The sequence below is a fragment of the Thermobia domestica genome, chromosome 3 (assembly GCF_964235325.1).
Source record: "Thermobia domestica chromosome 3, izTheDome1.hap1.1, whole genome shotgun sequence".
Lineage (NCBI taxonomy): Eukaryota > Metazoa > Arthropoda > Insecta > Zygentoma > Lepismatidae > Thermobia > Thermobia domestica.
In genome coordinates, this window is record NC_137456.1 from 30,603,663 (window position 1) to 30,618,932 (window position 15,270).

Sequence of the window (15,270 nt, forward strand, 5' to 3'; positions counted from 1 at the left end):
TGAAAATGGACAAATCAGCCAATGGACAAATCTGCCAATTACCAAATTTGCCAATTGACAAATCTGCCAATTACCAAATCTGCCAATTACCAAATCTTCCAATTACCAAATCTGCCAATTACCAAATGCGCCAAACGCGAAAATGACCAAATGCGCCAATCGCGAGAATGGACAAATCTGCCAATGGACAAATCTGCCAATTGACAAATCCGCCAACTACAAAACTTGCCAATTACCAAATCTGCCAATTACCAAATCTGCCAAACGCGAAAATAACCAAATGCGCCAATCATGAGAATGGACAAATGAGCCAATTACCAAATCTGCCAATGGACAAATCTGCCAATTGACAAATCTGCCAATTACCAAACCTGCCAATTACCAAATCTGCCAATTACCAAATGCGCCAATCGTGAAAATGGACAAATCTTCCAATTGACAATTCTGCCAAACGGAAAACAACCAACTCTGTTTGTATTATCATCAAATAACTGGATAATCGGTTTGGGTACAAAACCTCGCGGCCAGAACCTCGCGGCGACAACCTCGCGGACCAAAACCTCGCCTGGCCAAAACCTCGCCTCCCAAAACCTCGCGGCCCAAAATCTCGCCAGGCCGAAACCTCGCCTGGCCAAAACCTCGCCGCCCAAAACCTCGCGGGCCAAAATCTCGCCGGGCCAAAACCCCGCATTGCCAAAACCTCGCCGCCCAAAACGTCGCGGGCCAAAATCTCGCCGGGCCAAAACCTCGCGCCCCAAAATATCGCCATACCCAAAATCTCGCCTGACCAAAATGTAAATGTTCCAACAGATGATAAGGATGACGGTATAAAAGACGCTGTTTCAGAAGAAGTATCACGGGTATTTGACCAAGTCCCGCGATACCATATGAAAATTCTATTTCTGTATTAGAGGATTTCAATGTGAAGGTAGGGCGACAGGATGTTTTTAAACTGGTTATAGGGAAAGAAAGTCTGCATAAAGAAAGTAATGACAACTAACGAGGCTAGTTGCGTGAACTTTCGAACATCCAAAAACTTAAAATTTTAACAAAAATCTAATAATATTTATGAAAGTTTGAAATAATATATGAGTTTTTACGACGTCTTTTGATTATGTCCTATAGGTTAAAGGAGACGGATATGACCATGATGAAGGAAATGACCATGGTGAAGGAAATGATCGAATAAAGAAAGTGGGAGGAAATGGGAATAACCCGAGAAAGCCCACGCACACGATGTTTTGTATCTTCTTCTTCTTCTTCTTCTTCTTCTTATTCTTATTCTTCTTCTTATTATTATTATTTATTATTATTATTATTATTATTATTATTATTATTATTATTATTATTATTATTATTATTATTATTATTATTATTATTATTATTATTATTATTATTATTATTATTTGTAATGTGGAATTGCATATTAAGAAACACATTGGGTAAATTTTAAAGAAAAGTTTCATTCGCGGCGATGTTTTGGCCTGGCGAGATTTTGGGTGGCGAGGTTTTGACCCGGCGAGATTTTGGGCGGCGAGGTTTTGGCCCGGCGAGATTTTGGCCCGCGAGGTTTTGGGCGGCGAGGTTTTGGCCACGCGAGGTTTTGGGCCGGCGAGATTTTGTTCCGCGAGATTTTGGCCACGCGAGGTTTCGGCCCGGCGAGATTTTGTTCCGCGAGGTTTTGGGCGGCGAGGTTTTAGCCACGCGAGGTTTTGGACCGGCGGGATTTGGTCCCGCGAGGTTTTGGCGGCGAGATTTTGGGCGGCGATGTTTCGGCCGCGAGATTTTGTCCGTATCGGGGATAATCTAGTAAAAAACATAAAGAAAGAAAGTATTTATGAATAACAAGCAAGAAACTAAGAGTAATTAAGAGAAAGTAATCAAATCATCGCCCAAATATTTCAGGATTTGAACGAGGTAACCATTTACAATAGCACTAATATTTACTTATTGGGGGAGACCGGGGCTGGTTGACGAACTGCATATAACTCCTTCATTAATTAACATAATGAGCTGTTGCTACTGTCATAAAAGAGCGACCTATGGATGCAGTTGCCACCTTTATATGGAATTTGTAACTTGCGGATCTATAACGATGTAAAATAATATTATCAATCTGTACCTGTTTTATGTAATGATCAGAGGCGCAATAATTGAGCAGAAATATGCATTTTGAAAAAGAAAAGGTTTTGTCGTTGATTTTGTTGATATGGTTGTTATGTAAAGAATAGTGGATGTCAAGAAGAAATATATTTGAAAAATGTGTGTGATGTATTGGTTTACAGCAGTCATCTTTTAGAATAAAAGGAGTGTAAGCTGTTAATATATTATACAAAGTGCTGTTGCTCATAATATTATTAGTTAATTAAAATATATATATAAATAATATTCACGTTACATATGGTGCAACGAATCCCGGGAACCTGTGAAGGTCTTGAAGATTAGTAAAGACAGGGTTCGGACTTATGAACTTAAATTATACTTATTTACGTAGTGGAAGAAAAATTGAGCGCAAGACCAATATGGCCAATGTACTTAATAATGGTAGGTCAACGGCTGATAATACAGAAGAAGCCGTATCGCAAATGTTAGATGCTAAACAAATCTTGGATATGTTTATGCAATTGAAGCAACAACTTACAACGACATTCGAAGAAATTAAACTCAATACGAGTCAACAAATTACAACGAAATTCGATGAAATGAAATTAAATATAAGACAACAAATACAGCTGATGTCCCAAGAAATCACTCCACAAATGACTCAGGAAATTGGTTCTGAGTTGGACTTAAGGAATGAACAGTTCAATGCAAAAGTTGAATTAACTGATCAACGTAAGCAAAAATTGGAAGAGTCTGATGATAAGGATTTTAAAAAGGCGAAAGTTGTGTTACGTGTAGAAGATAGAATGAAACAGGCTACAATACCTTTGTGGGATATTCCTTATGAAGAGCAGTTGAAGAAAAAGACTGAAGAAACAAAACCTTTGCTCACGCGACGGACGGATTTGATGCTGAGAAGGAATTTGGATTTGGCAGGTTGTGCAGAAGAAAGAAAAGAGAAGAATGAAGGACTTGCTTGTGAACTTGTTGAAATGAAACCGGCTGTTGTTGATGGTTACCGTAACAAGTGTGAATTTAGAGTGGGCATAAACCCTGAGATGCAAGAGCGAACAGTGGGTTTTCGACTGGCTAGCTTCAAAGAAGGTTCAATGGGGATTGGACCGGCAGACTTTCTGAGACATTTGCCTGACAGAATGAAAGAGGCAGTAAAGGTCTTCCAACAATACATACGAGAGTCAGATAAGCCATTTGTTCCAGAGACTCATGAAGGTTACTGGAGACAATTGATTGTCCGAATATCGAATACTGGCGATTTGATACTGTTGGTAGTTATGCATCCACAAACCCTGAATGAGGAGGAAATAGGGAAGGTTAAGGATGATTTGAAAGATTACTTCCAAAACAGGGAAGGAAATAGCTTGAATATAACATCGTTCTATTTCCAGATCTTCACTGAAAAGGAAGAAGGTGAGAAACCCTCACCACTGCAGCTATTGTTCGGAAAAGAATACGTGGAAGAAACTATATGTGACATGAATTTCCGAGTATCTCCAGATTATTATTTTCAAGTGAATACTTCGGGAGCCGACCAACTTTATACTTCGATCGCGGAAATAGTTGAAGTTGATGATGAAACTTCCCTGATAGATGTGTGTTTTGCCACTGGAGGAATTGGATTTTCTCTTGCTAAGAAACGTACTCAAATTCTTGGCATAGAAATGTCGAACCATGCAATTGAAGATGCAAGGGCCAATACTGTAAAGAACGACATCACAAACAGCGAATATTTTGTTGGACGGGCTGAAGATATTTTGCTCACCGTAGTGGAGAATGTAGCTGAAAAGAAGATACTTGTTATTGTAGATCCACCTAGAGCTGGGCTTCATCAGAAGTTGATTATTGAACTTACACACTGTCAGCTGATTATCTTATTCGGAACACTAGATTCTGAAACGCTACCAAAGGCAAAGAAACCTATTCCATTTTCTATTACGCAGCAGGCCAGGAGGACCATGTTACGTGACGTTGGGTAACAATTATACGTCGGGTAACAATTATAAATAATTTACTTGTTTCTTTAATAGCTCATCTATGATTGATTCATCATGAAATACTTATGTAGTATATCTATTGTCTTAAATATTTTTTTGTTGTTAATTTGTATGTCATGATAATTCTAAAGCGCATTGTTTATCTTCATTTATTTGTTTGCTCCAAAAGAGGGTCAATTAGGTTTAGTTGAATTTCATGACATTAATCTTAAATATTTGTTTCAATTTTATATTAATTGCAGATCATAATTCGCTATCATGCAATCTGTACCTGTTTTATGTATTGTGATTGCTAAGATCTTTGCATATTATATTGCCTTCTGATTTTGTTAACATCTAATAGGACGATAGTCGTTATTTATAAATAATGTTGCTAGAACATGGATGACTATGTTTAATATAGATAAAAATGTCACATTATTTAATACGGGAAGGAATTGTAAGTAGTACCCTTGCAAAAACCATTAGATAGTTTTCATTCTTTTTGAATAGTCCCATTGACGATATATTTTTTTTATTTTGAATCGACGTTATTTATATATAGATATATGATGATATAATACTACATATAAAAGAATATAATATTGTAATATGAATATATAAGGATAAGAGAAGAAAAATAATTGTATTAATGCAATTTTTAAATTCATACTAGGGCTATTCAAAATATCAATATTTGGAAACTTTTTTTTATCCAGGGTTCTTTCCTTCACAGTATTACTGTTACTTAATTCCCGTTCGAGCGACAAATTATATAACGATGTAAAATAATATTATCAATCTGTACCTGTTTTATGTAATGATCAGAGGCGCAATAATTGAGCAGAAATATGCATTTTGAAAAAGAAAAGGTTTTGCCGATAGATTTTGTTGATATGGTTGTTATGTAAAGAATAGTGGATGTCAAGAAGAAATATATTTGAAAAATATGTGTGATGTATTGGTTTACAGCAGTCATCTTTTAGAATAAAAGGAGTGTAAGCTGTTAATAGCCATATAAAAGGTCTTGCTGTTCATAATATTTATTTAATAATAATATATAATATTCTCGTTACAAATGAGAGAAATTTCTTTGCTCTCTTGTGGGTTACTATTGCAACAAGTCTTGCGGCATTCCCAGATGCACCAAGGACCAAACACGAGTTGAAAACATCACTGGTGAAGGAATAGAATTTCATATCGTAACTAGTGGCGAAGCGTAATCCCACAGGTAGGGTAGGCCCGATAAACTAATAACAAATAAAAAACATTTAATGTATCATAAAATGTTTCAAATTAAAGTCAGAATTCTATTTTCCTTCTTGAGTTATAGGAAAGAAAAATACTAAATCTATTTATTTTGGAGAACTTTCTTAGCTGTATTAGGTTGTATTATAAAAGGAAAAAATAGCTATTCTGAATAACTCCTGAGAGCATATAACTAAATTAAACAAGTTATCACTAATAGAAATACATAACACAGGCCTACAGAAAAAAAAAATTTTTCTTGGTGCCTAAAATTTTAGAGCTGATTTTAACTATGTGTGGGGCGCTGAATCCAATAATGTAAGCAGTTTTTCTCTATCAGCTCTACTTTGGTAGATACAGGCTACTGTACCAGTAGTGTTATTTACGTTACAATGTATGTGGAAGAAATATTACAATCCAAAATAAATATGTAAATTATAAATGATGTAACCACTATTTCTGCATGCTTCTTGCAATAGTATACAAAATAAGCAAAAGAAATACAAATATTCTCGTAATAACAAGTTTGAATATGATCTTATAAACTCTGCAACTCAAATAAATCCTACTGTGCTCTATAGAGATTTCTATTTGGAAGAACGGCGCTCTTTTCTCATTAGTGCTGCTATCTGTCGGTACTAAACGGAAACTAGTCATATAGTAGTTCCAGGAACGTCCACTAGATTGCATTGGTATTCTACTTGGCTAGTGGATCGTAGTTGTTGTCTTGCAGGTGGAGTGACATGTTGGAACATGTGAGTTTTGTTCTGAAATCATAACTTGTATCGCGTATACTAAGGCTTTATATTTAACATCCGTGTTAGTGGCCTGAACATAAAATGAGTTGAAGTCGAAGAAGTTGTGTTAACCATCCTGATGTGTTTTGCTACATATGTGGTGAGTACACATTTAAAGACAATAGAAAACATATCAGTGACTTTGTAAAAAAAGCATATCATGCATATTTTGGTGTACGCCTAGGGGACCAAGATAAAACGTGGGCTCCACATATTGTGTGTAAAATGTGTACTGAACACTTGCGACAGTGGACAACTGGAAAAAGAAAAAGTCTTAAGTTTGGTGTTCCAATGGTTTGGAGGGAACCCACAAACCATGTTGATGACTGTTATTTCTGCCTGGTAAATGTTACGGGTATGAATAGAAATAACCGGAACAAGTGGACATATCCTGATCTGCCTTCAGCAAGACGTCCAGTTGTTCATTCCGATGAAATACCAATCCCAACGTTTCACCACTTGCCAGAGCTTTGTGAGACTGAAAACGAACGTAGTGAACATTCTTGTGACATGGATGATGGAAGTGACAGTGATTATGAGGGAATGTCAACAATTCCTCAACAGTTTAATCAAGATGAGCTAAACGATCTAGTTAGGGACCTTAATCTTTCAAAAGAATCGTCTGAATTACTTGCTTCCAGATTGAAGGAGAAAAACGTACTAGAACGAGGAACTAAAATCACATTCTACCGAACAAGGGAAAAGGAGTTTTTACCATTTTTCACTGAAGACACAAATCTCGTATTCTGTCACGATGTTAGATGTCTCCTAGAACACATGGGTCTTCCAGAATACAATCCAGATGATTGGCGCCTGTTTATTGATAGCTCCAAGCGAAGTTTAAAATGCGTCCTTCTACACAATGGCAATAAATATGGCTCAATTCCAATCGCTCATTCAACACGACTGAAAGAAGAATATGAAGCAATTGCTTTGGTTATGGAAAAAATTAAATATCAGGACCATCAGTGGGTGATTTGTGTGGATTTAAAGATGGTGAACTTTCTTCTTGGACAGCAAAGTGGCTACACAAAATATCCTTGTTTTCTATGTCTGTGGGATAGCAGAGACAAAGCAAACCATTGGTCAAAAAAAGAGTGGCCGCAGAGAGACGACATGGTTGTTGGTAAGAAAAATATTATTAACATGCCTATTGTTGAGTGTGACAAAATCATTTTGCCACCTCTACATCTCAAGCTCGGTTTGATGAAGCAGTTTGTAAAGGCGCTAAATAAGGACGGGCCGTGCTTTGCTTACATGGGAAACAAGCTACCTCAGATCAGCACAGAAAAATTAAAAGCTGGAATATTTGATGGTCCCCAAATAAGACAACTCATGAAAGATCCGGCTTTCGTGGAGTCCATGAATGAGACTGAACGTAGAGCTTGGACCTCATTTGTAGAAGTTATCAAGAATTTCCTTGGCAATAATAAAGCTGATAACTATGTTGAGCTAGTGAACCAGATGCTTAATGCATTCCAAAAACTTGGATGTAATATGAGTATCAAAATTCATTACCTGCACAGCCATTTGGACCGTTTCCCAGACAACGTAGGCAGTCTGAGTGAAGAACAAGGTGAAAGATTTCACCAAGATATTAAAACAATGGAGGACCGCTACCAAGGAAGATGGGATGCCCATATGATGGCAGATTACTGCTGGAACCTAAAAAGAGACTGTGCAAAGAAACATTCAAGGATGTCACGAAAACGAAGCTTCCGAAGTGTTGAATAGATCGTTTTGAACAAATTATTTGATTTTTTATTCATAAAAACTATTATAAAATGTAGTTACAGAGTTATTATGTACTTGATGTTTGTGTTTATATGGTTTTCATTATTTTCAAAGTGTTCCAAATAACAGATTTAAATGTCATAGTTTTCTTTTCACTTACGGTAAAACAGCACCTATGCAATTTTCAACGTTGTAGCAGGTCAGTCTTGCAATTCCTATATCTCAAAAACTAAAGCTGTTAGGGGAAAACTAACGCCATATTTGGATTCAGCGTCCCAATTCTACTTCAAATCAGCTAAGAAACACCCGGCACCAAAACCACTGTAAGCCAGTGTAATTCTACACAGAAACTTCTTACTCTGTTTTAAGGAAATCATTTTATAACATATTAGCAATGAAAGATGCCTTCAACGCTAAAACTTAACACCCAGAGGCGAACCTTCGCACCTTCCCAACAATGCGTGCAATTACAAGCGAAAATAGCTTCGCTCTCTGAGCAGCATAGCCTGTAAACCTGTCTAGCGAACTACTGAGGCCCAGACGTAAGGGACGCCGAATGTTTCTAACATACTATTTTTTCCGAAAAAACGGAAATGTTGAAGTATTGACTTTATTTTGCAAGAAATCAAAGATAAAGAAAATATACGGTAGAAAACAGGGTAGGCCCGGCCTCAGAGCCCCGCAGTACGCTTTGCCACTAATCATAACAACTCATTATCAACTTTGTAGGCAGCATGGGAGCAGGTTGCAAAGAATGCATCGCTGTCCGCTGTGATCACAGAGCATTCTAAGAATAATTTTACTCCTTCTGTAATGCCAGGGAGGCATTATAACTCGCAGTGACTTCAATGTAAGTAATTACCTCTGTATAAAAATGTGATTTCTGTTCCTCTTATCACGTTTTTCTCTGTTTCCTGTATCATACAGTACTGTAGAATTACTTTCTGTGTATGAGTCATGTTTGAGATATCTGTGCAAGTTGGCAGTGACACACCATGCTAACTTACTTCCATTATTAAATTTGGTAAACTAGTATCAATATTATGGATTCATTTTCATCATTGGTTCATCCGGTTATCATTCATTCTGACTTTCTTGTGCAGCAGGAAGTTTTTTTTAAAATTAACTGATTAAAGTTTAGTGATGTATTTGCATAGTTTGGAAGTATACCATAATGAGCAGTGGCGCAAATCTGTCTTCAACATCAGATGCGGAAGGGGACGGGTAAGACTGTTCTCATAACCTTTTTTTTAAGGTATGTTTAAAATATTTATGAAGTTGAAAAACAATGCTGTATAGGATCAGGGGAGCAGAAATAGTCTTCAACATTGGGAAGCGGGCGGATTTGAGGCTTATTCTGAGCACAAATTATCACATTTCACCCTAAAAGCACATTTCAAATCGGATTATTGTGGGAACAATATCATCAGTTCGAAGATTGAAGGGAACATGTCCCCGTGATCCCCCCGGGATTTGTGCTAGCAATAGTGATAAATAAAACTCACTTCTTTAAGAAGTCAAATTAAATTTTTCTGAGCGTCCTTATCTGTAACAAGGTGTACATTATGGGAAAAGGAATAGGTAAGTAATAATAGATGGTAGTACAACCAGTGTCGTCTCCTTGTGCAGTTCGCAAGAGCATGTGAACCACCAAGTATTGTGGGCTGTTTGTTGCTCCTTAAGATATTTAATAATATTTAAAAATTATTATGTTGTCGTTTCTTTCTATTCTTAGCTTGATTTACCTCTTTATATGCAATCCATCATCATCCCACGTTCACAACAAAGCAACGAGCGTGATAGGCTGCTCTGTGTGTAGTACGCAAGGGAAACACGGGCAGCTGAAGGGAGGAACTGCGGTCTCCTGACTTTCAAATCAAGATTTGCTCGAGCAGCGTTGACAATTACTGTTGTTGATTTTTTTCAGTAATGTAGCGCTTTAAACAAAATCAAAAAACGAACTTTTGCGTTGACAGCTGTTGTTGACTAATTTCTAGTAACGTATCGCTTTAAACAGCACTGCACTGAACTGCAACTTAAAATAAATAGAAGAATATAGTAGTACTATAAAACTAATTCTTTCAATCAGTTATCTACATTTCTTTTTATCTCAATTTCTCGTAATGAAAATACACTAATGCACCAAACAAAATTACTGCTTTCCGAGGTCGTAGCAAGGGAAATGAAAGGTATAAAACCCTTCCCCAGAGATTTTTAAGTTAATGCAGAATAAAATAAAATTTTAATTTATTTTCAAGAATTTTCTTAAATATGTATAATGTCTGATTTTTCTTTAAGTTAACGTTTTTTGTACCTAAATAAACTAAATGTTTGTTAGAAAAGCGAATAACTTATCAAGACATGCTGTACTTGGTAATATTACTACAATGGTAAAATTTTACCTTCTGTATTGTGGAAACTTGAAGGAAATTTTGGAATTAATTTTTTTAACATTCATCTTTAACACATGGAAAATAGAAAAAGGTGAATATTGAGATTTGTAGTAACGTACATTCAGCTGTAACCGGAAAAGTTTTTTTTTCTTTCAAAGGGGGCGGAACAGTAATGAAGTGTCTTGAGATAACAATGCAAAAGTACGTGGACAAAGCGTTCCTAATTAAAGGTGCCTCTGCAACTTTCATAATAATTTGATACACTGCATGCTTTGTGTATATTGTTAACAGTTCACTAAAGAGCATCATGACAATTCAAATATACGAGTTGAGTTGATTTTGAGTTTAACGTCCCTTTCAGCGGCGAGGCTATATAAGACGGGACCTGCTGATTAACGTGGAATCTGAACTACATGTGCTCTCTCCGGGAATCGAATCCGGGTCTCCCATCCCAAAGACACGTACGCTAACCGCTTAGCCACGAAGGAGCTCTTCAAATATACGAGATAACAGATATTTACAGTCTTGATACTAATGGAGATTACATTTAGTATATTGCGAAATTGATGGTGAGTCGACAGAAAGAGAATGGCATACAACAAATTTACTGAAAACCATTAGAAATAATAAGAAGTTGACTTCAGAAACTGAAAGTTGTGTTACCCTATTAAAGAATATGAAAGCATTTAAATGAGTACCGTAGTTCAAAATACTCTCAGTGCATCAACAGAGAAAAAAATGTGAAAACTAAACTTCAGAAGAATTATTGACAAGTTAATTACCCAGAAGAACATGAGAAGTAGTTTCATATAAGAGTGAAATGGATCCTTTGTTTATAAATTGGTACATAAATTGGTACTATATATATATATATATATATATATATATATATATATATATATATATATATATATATATATATATATAGTTACTTTCATTGATTACTTATAGTTTTTCTTATTTAGAATACTGAAAGAATTCTAGAATAGAATTTTATAACGGCTGTGAACTACGGTACCGAAAAATTATGTCACGAGACGCTACTGGTTCCAACAATTATTTAAAGGAGACTTGTTAGGAAATCTTTCTCACAACTTGTACGGCTTTTAAGGTAACACTTTTCTTCTAATAATTATGACCATTTTTCTTGTTATCTAACAAATCTCTAAATGTTCTTTTGTGCATGTTTAGCACAGTTATTGTAGATATCTCAGTATGAATGTTCGTAGTTGCCAGACCAGTTGCACTGGCATAATTATTATTATTATTTTTTTTTTTCAGTTTCAGAAATTCAACAATTGTCAAGGTTCACGTCCCAGTTATACTGGGCTAGTGTAGTCAATTACAATGTAAGCCCGAGTTATAAAACCCTACAAGAGCGCCGATTTTTCTGTAAATTTGGGGGGCCCATTCAGATACAGAAGGTATATATATATGAGGATTTAGAGACAAATTGCATTCAAATTATGCCAAATATTGTATATTCATAAATACAATAGGGGGCCCACATGAGCTTTGGGGGGCGGGTCCCCCGACCCCCAGGATCGGCGCCCATGCTTACAGGCAAAGTAGGAGCGTGAATTGGGTCTTAAAGGGGGCTGAGTTTGAGATAAGCCTATAAAACCTATGCACCTTATATTTTAGATAATAAATATAATAATATACAGAGTAACGAAAAACTTGAAATTCTACTTCATGGGAGAGTTTTTCAAGCCTCTCTTCGAGCGAAATCTCACATATTTGGGACTGATATAAATTTGAAAATATATCCTTCCTACCCTCTGAAAATGTAACATTTTCTACCTCCCTTCTTCCCTTCCTTCCTTTCTTCCTTTCTTTCATCCATTTATTCTTTCTTTTTTGTATGAGGAGCATTCTTCCCACCTAGACTAATAATTGCCCTAGTTCACACTCTTCTCCTGCAACCATCTCTATCCTTAAGTCAATGAATTTTGGTAAATAAATAGATTAGGACAGTTTTCTTTTTCAGGAACCTCATCCTAGAGCACTAACACGATAATCCAAGTGCTTTTTCTTTTTTTAAAAAAAATCAATTTATTGATTAAGGTTTTCTACACATTCTCCCGAATTTTGCATTCGGAAGACAAATGTGTATGATAAAATGAAAAGAAGAAAATTTGTGATTTGAAAGTTAATCACGCAGCCGAGTACTTATTTATACTAACGTCGTATAGGTGGCAGACACATCCTCTGTTGACTTTTAGAAACAAATATGTTAATATTTTAATGTGTTTTCATTTCCATTCAATAAATAAAATGTATCGTTTTATGTTCTATTAAGTTTTAATTAACATTTCTCTCGTGAATATAAGACGAAACAAATAGGTTTTCTCAGTATTTTGTTACTAAAACATCTACGTTTAAGATGAAGTAAAAATACTGAAACCTGTCTACGTTTAATAAGACAGGATCATAAAATTTGGTAATAGTTTTTTGAAAGAGAATAATCGCATTACTACGAAGTGTAACGTTTGTTACAAAACTTTTTTTCTGTATGTATGATATTTATGGTGGATTTTATTATATACAGCTGGCAACACTGGAGTGGCTTGACCATGGTTCGCGCCGGTTTGTGTTGCCATTGTGTAGGCTTGCTGCTTCGGGTGCAGAGGACTGAGAAATGGTTGTTGAGTTATGGAAGTTGGGAAAACGTATTTGTAACGAAATAAGAAATAGTTGGTTTAGTGTTCCATTCTGCTCTATATTCTATTTAGTAAGAAGTTATTAATATAGAAGTTACTACGACGGAAAAAAGAAATTTATTTATTCCGGTGTAAAGGAAAAAAGACATTCAAAAGGACTGTACTTTGGTGTATGTGAGTATATTTAAACTTGTACAAATTAAATTTCTTTTCGTAAAACTATATGTAATTTAGTATTGAAAGTCTTCATTTAATGGATAAAAGCAAAGAATAAAAGCTGCAGTTAACTCATTCTAGTAGGTTGCATGTGTAAGAGTTGGAGGGAATAGGGATACGCACGAGTCGAGTCGAGTCAAGATTTAAGCTTGTCTCGACTCGTCTCCAGAAAATGTTGTCTCGACTCGTGTATCGACTCGAAAATCTGTTTCTGTCTCTATTCGTGTCCCGACTCGACATGTTCTGTTTGAACTCGACTCTAATTCAAAACGAGACGTTTCGAAATTCGAGCCGAAACAAAATAGTTAAAATATATGCACACTTCAGCCAGAACATTATGACTATCTACCTAATTGTCAGTATGTTCACCTTTGGCACGGATAACAACATCGACGCGTCTTGCCATGAACTCAAAGATCCTTGGTAGGTCACTGGAGAGAGCTGGACCACATGGGCACACAGGTAACCTAATTCCCGTAATGTCCGAGGAGGGGTTGATGCGCTTTGACGTCACGTTCAATCATATCCTAGATATGTTTGGTTGGGTTCAGATCCGGCGAGTTGGTGGGCCAGCACATCACTTGAAGTCGCCCCTATTTTCGTCGAACCACTCCATCACACTCCTGGCCTTGTGACATGGTGCATTACCTTGTCGGGAAATACCACTAACGTTGGGAAACATGGTCGTCATGAAGGGGTGTACGTAGTCTGCAAATAGTGTGTGATACGCCTCAGCGTCATCGTGCCTTGCTCACCCTCCACTAGAGACATGGATGCTCACATGAATGTTCCCCCGAGATTAGTTAAGCCGCCGCCACCTTGTCTCCGTCCCGTAGTACATGTGTCAATTATTTTTCCTTTTGAACACGACGGATTCGCACCCTTCCATCGTCATGATGAAGAAGGTATCGGGATTCACCAGACAATGCAAGGCTCTGCCACGGCACCAAGGTCCAGTGGCGATAGTCACGTGTTCATTTCAGTCGTAGTTGACGATGTCGTGGTGTTAACATTCGCACGTGGATGGGTCGTAGGCTGTGGAGGCCCATCGTTAGGAGTGTTCGGTGCACTGTGTGTGTACTTTGCCCAACATTAAAGTCTGATGTTAGTTCCGCCACAGTTCGCTGCCTGTTCTTATACCTCTGCATGCTGGAAACCTGTAGCTCTATATGGTTTGGCAAGTGTGGGTTTTCTTCGGTTTTGGTATTTCAAACGTGATAGTGGGATCGGAGTATTCGGACATTGTGAGGTCATACTAGTGGCTACAGAAGGGTGTTGGTGTTCTTTTGTGTATAGCAATACTATGCTACCTTACGGTTATGAAGTTCAGAGGTTCTAATTACTTGAGAGTTGAATCTGTAATTTTGGCGTGTACACAGATCATCAAGTAAGATAATCCCCTGCCATTCCTCACCACACAATCTCACCTTTAAGAGCGCTTTATTACTGAGTCATACAACTGTTCATAACTACCTACTTCTTAAACGCCAAACTCTTTCAAGAAGTTTTTGAAAGTGATACAAAAGTATGTTTTATACGAAGCCATTACAGATTGAAGAACAACTTCACATATTTCGTTAATTTAACATGTATAGATACAAAATTAAGTGATACATGATCGCAACGTGACCCTAAATAACGGGTTTCACTATCCCAATTATATGATTGAAATACCATTGTTTATTACAATTTTCTGTTGCATATGTAATCATATGATGAAAATATAAACCTTGTGAAAATAAAATGTTTACACATTTCAATGAATGAGACCCTAAATGCGTTGTAGAGAATGATGTTAATAAGTACTCAAGAGCAATCGATATCTCATTAATAACTAATATGAAACTTTCTTTCTGAAAAAATTGTGTTATTTCTGTTTCTAAAATGCACTCTCTCTAAATTTTGAAAACAAAATATATCATTCGAACTAACTTGCCTTATTTCCGCGTGTGCTCACATATAGTACCTATATACAGTATACAAGCACACTTTATCACACTTTGGATTCTCTGTTTGCTAAATGTCCTCTTCGACTGAGATGTAACTTTGTGCAAATTTGTTCTTCTTTTGTTTAATGAATAAACGAAAGACAATTTCCTTCTGTCCCGATTTCCTCCATTATGTA

The 15,270-nt window shown here is 36.6% G+C and overlaps 1 protein-coding gene across 1 annotated transcript; it reads left to right on the plus strand.

Moving 5' to 3' along the window:
* The first annotated feature begins 2,522 nt into the window (after nucleotides 1–2,522).
* Nucleotides 2,523–4,097, plus strand: LOC145681722 (tRNA (uracil-5-)-methyltransferase homolog B-like). The gene has a single exon (XM_081753335.1). It carries the CDS (start codon nucleotides 2,523–2,525, stop codon nucleotides 4,095–4,097), a length of 1,575 nt encoding a protein of 524 aa, XP_081609461.1.
* Nucleotides 4,098–15,270: the final 11,173 nt, after the last annotated feature.

Excerpts from the sequence above, each read along its gene's own strand:
- LOC145681722 (XM_081753335.1), top strand. The coding sequence starts at position 2,523 with ATGGCCAATGTACTTAATAATGGTAGGTCAACGGCTGATAATACAGAA.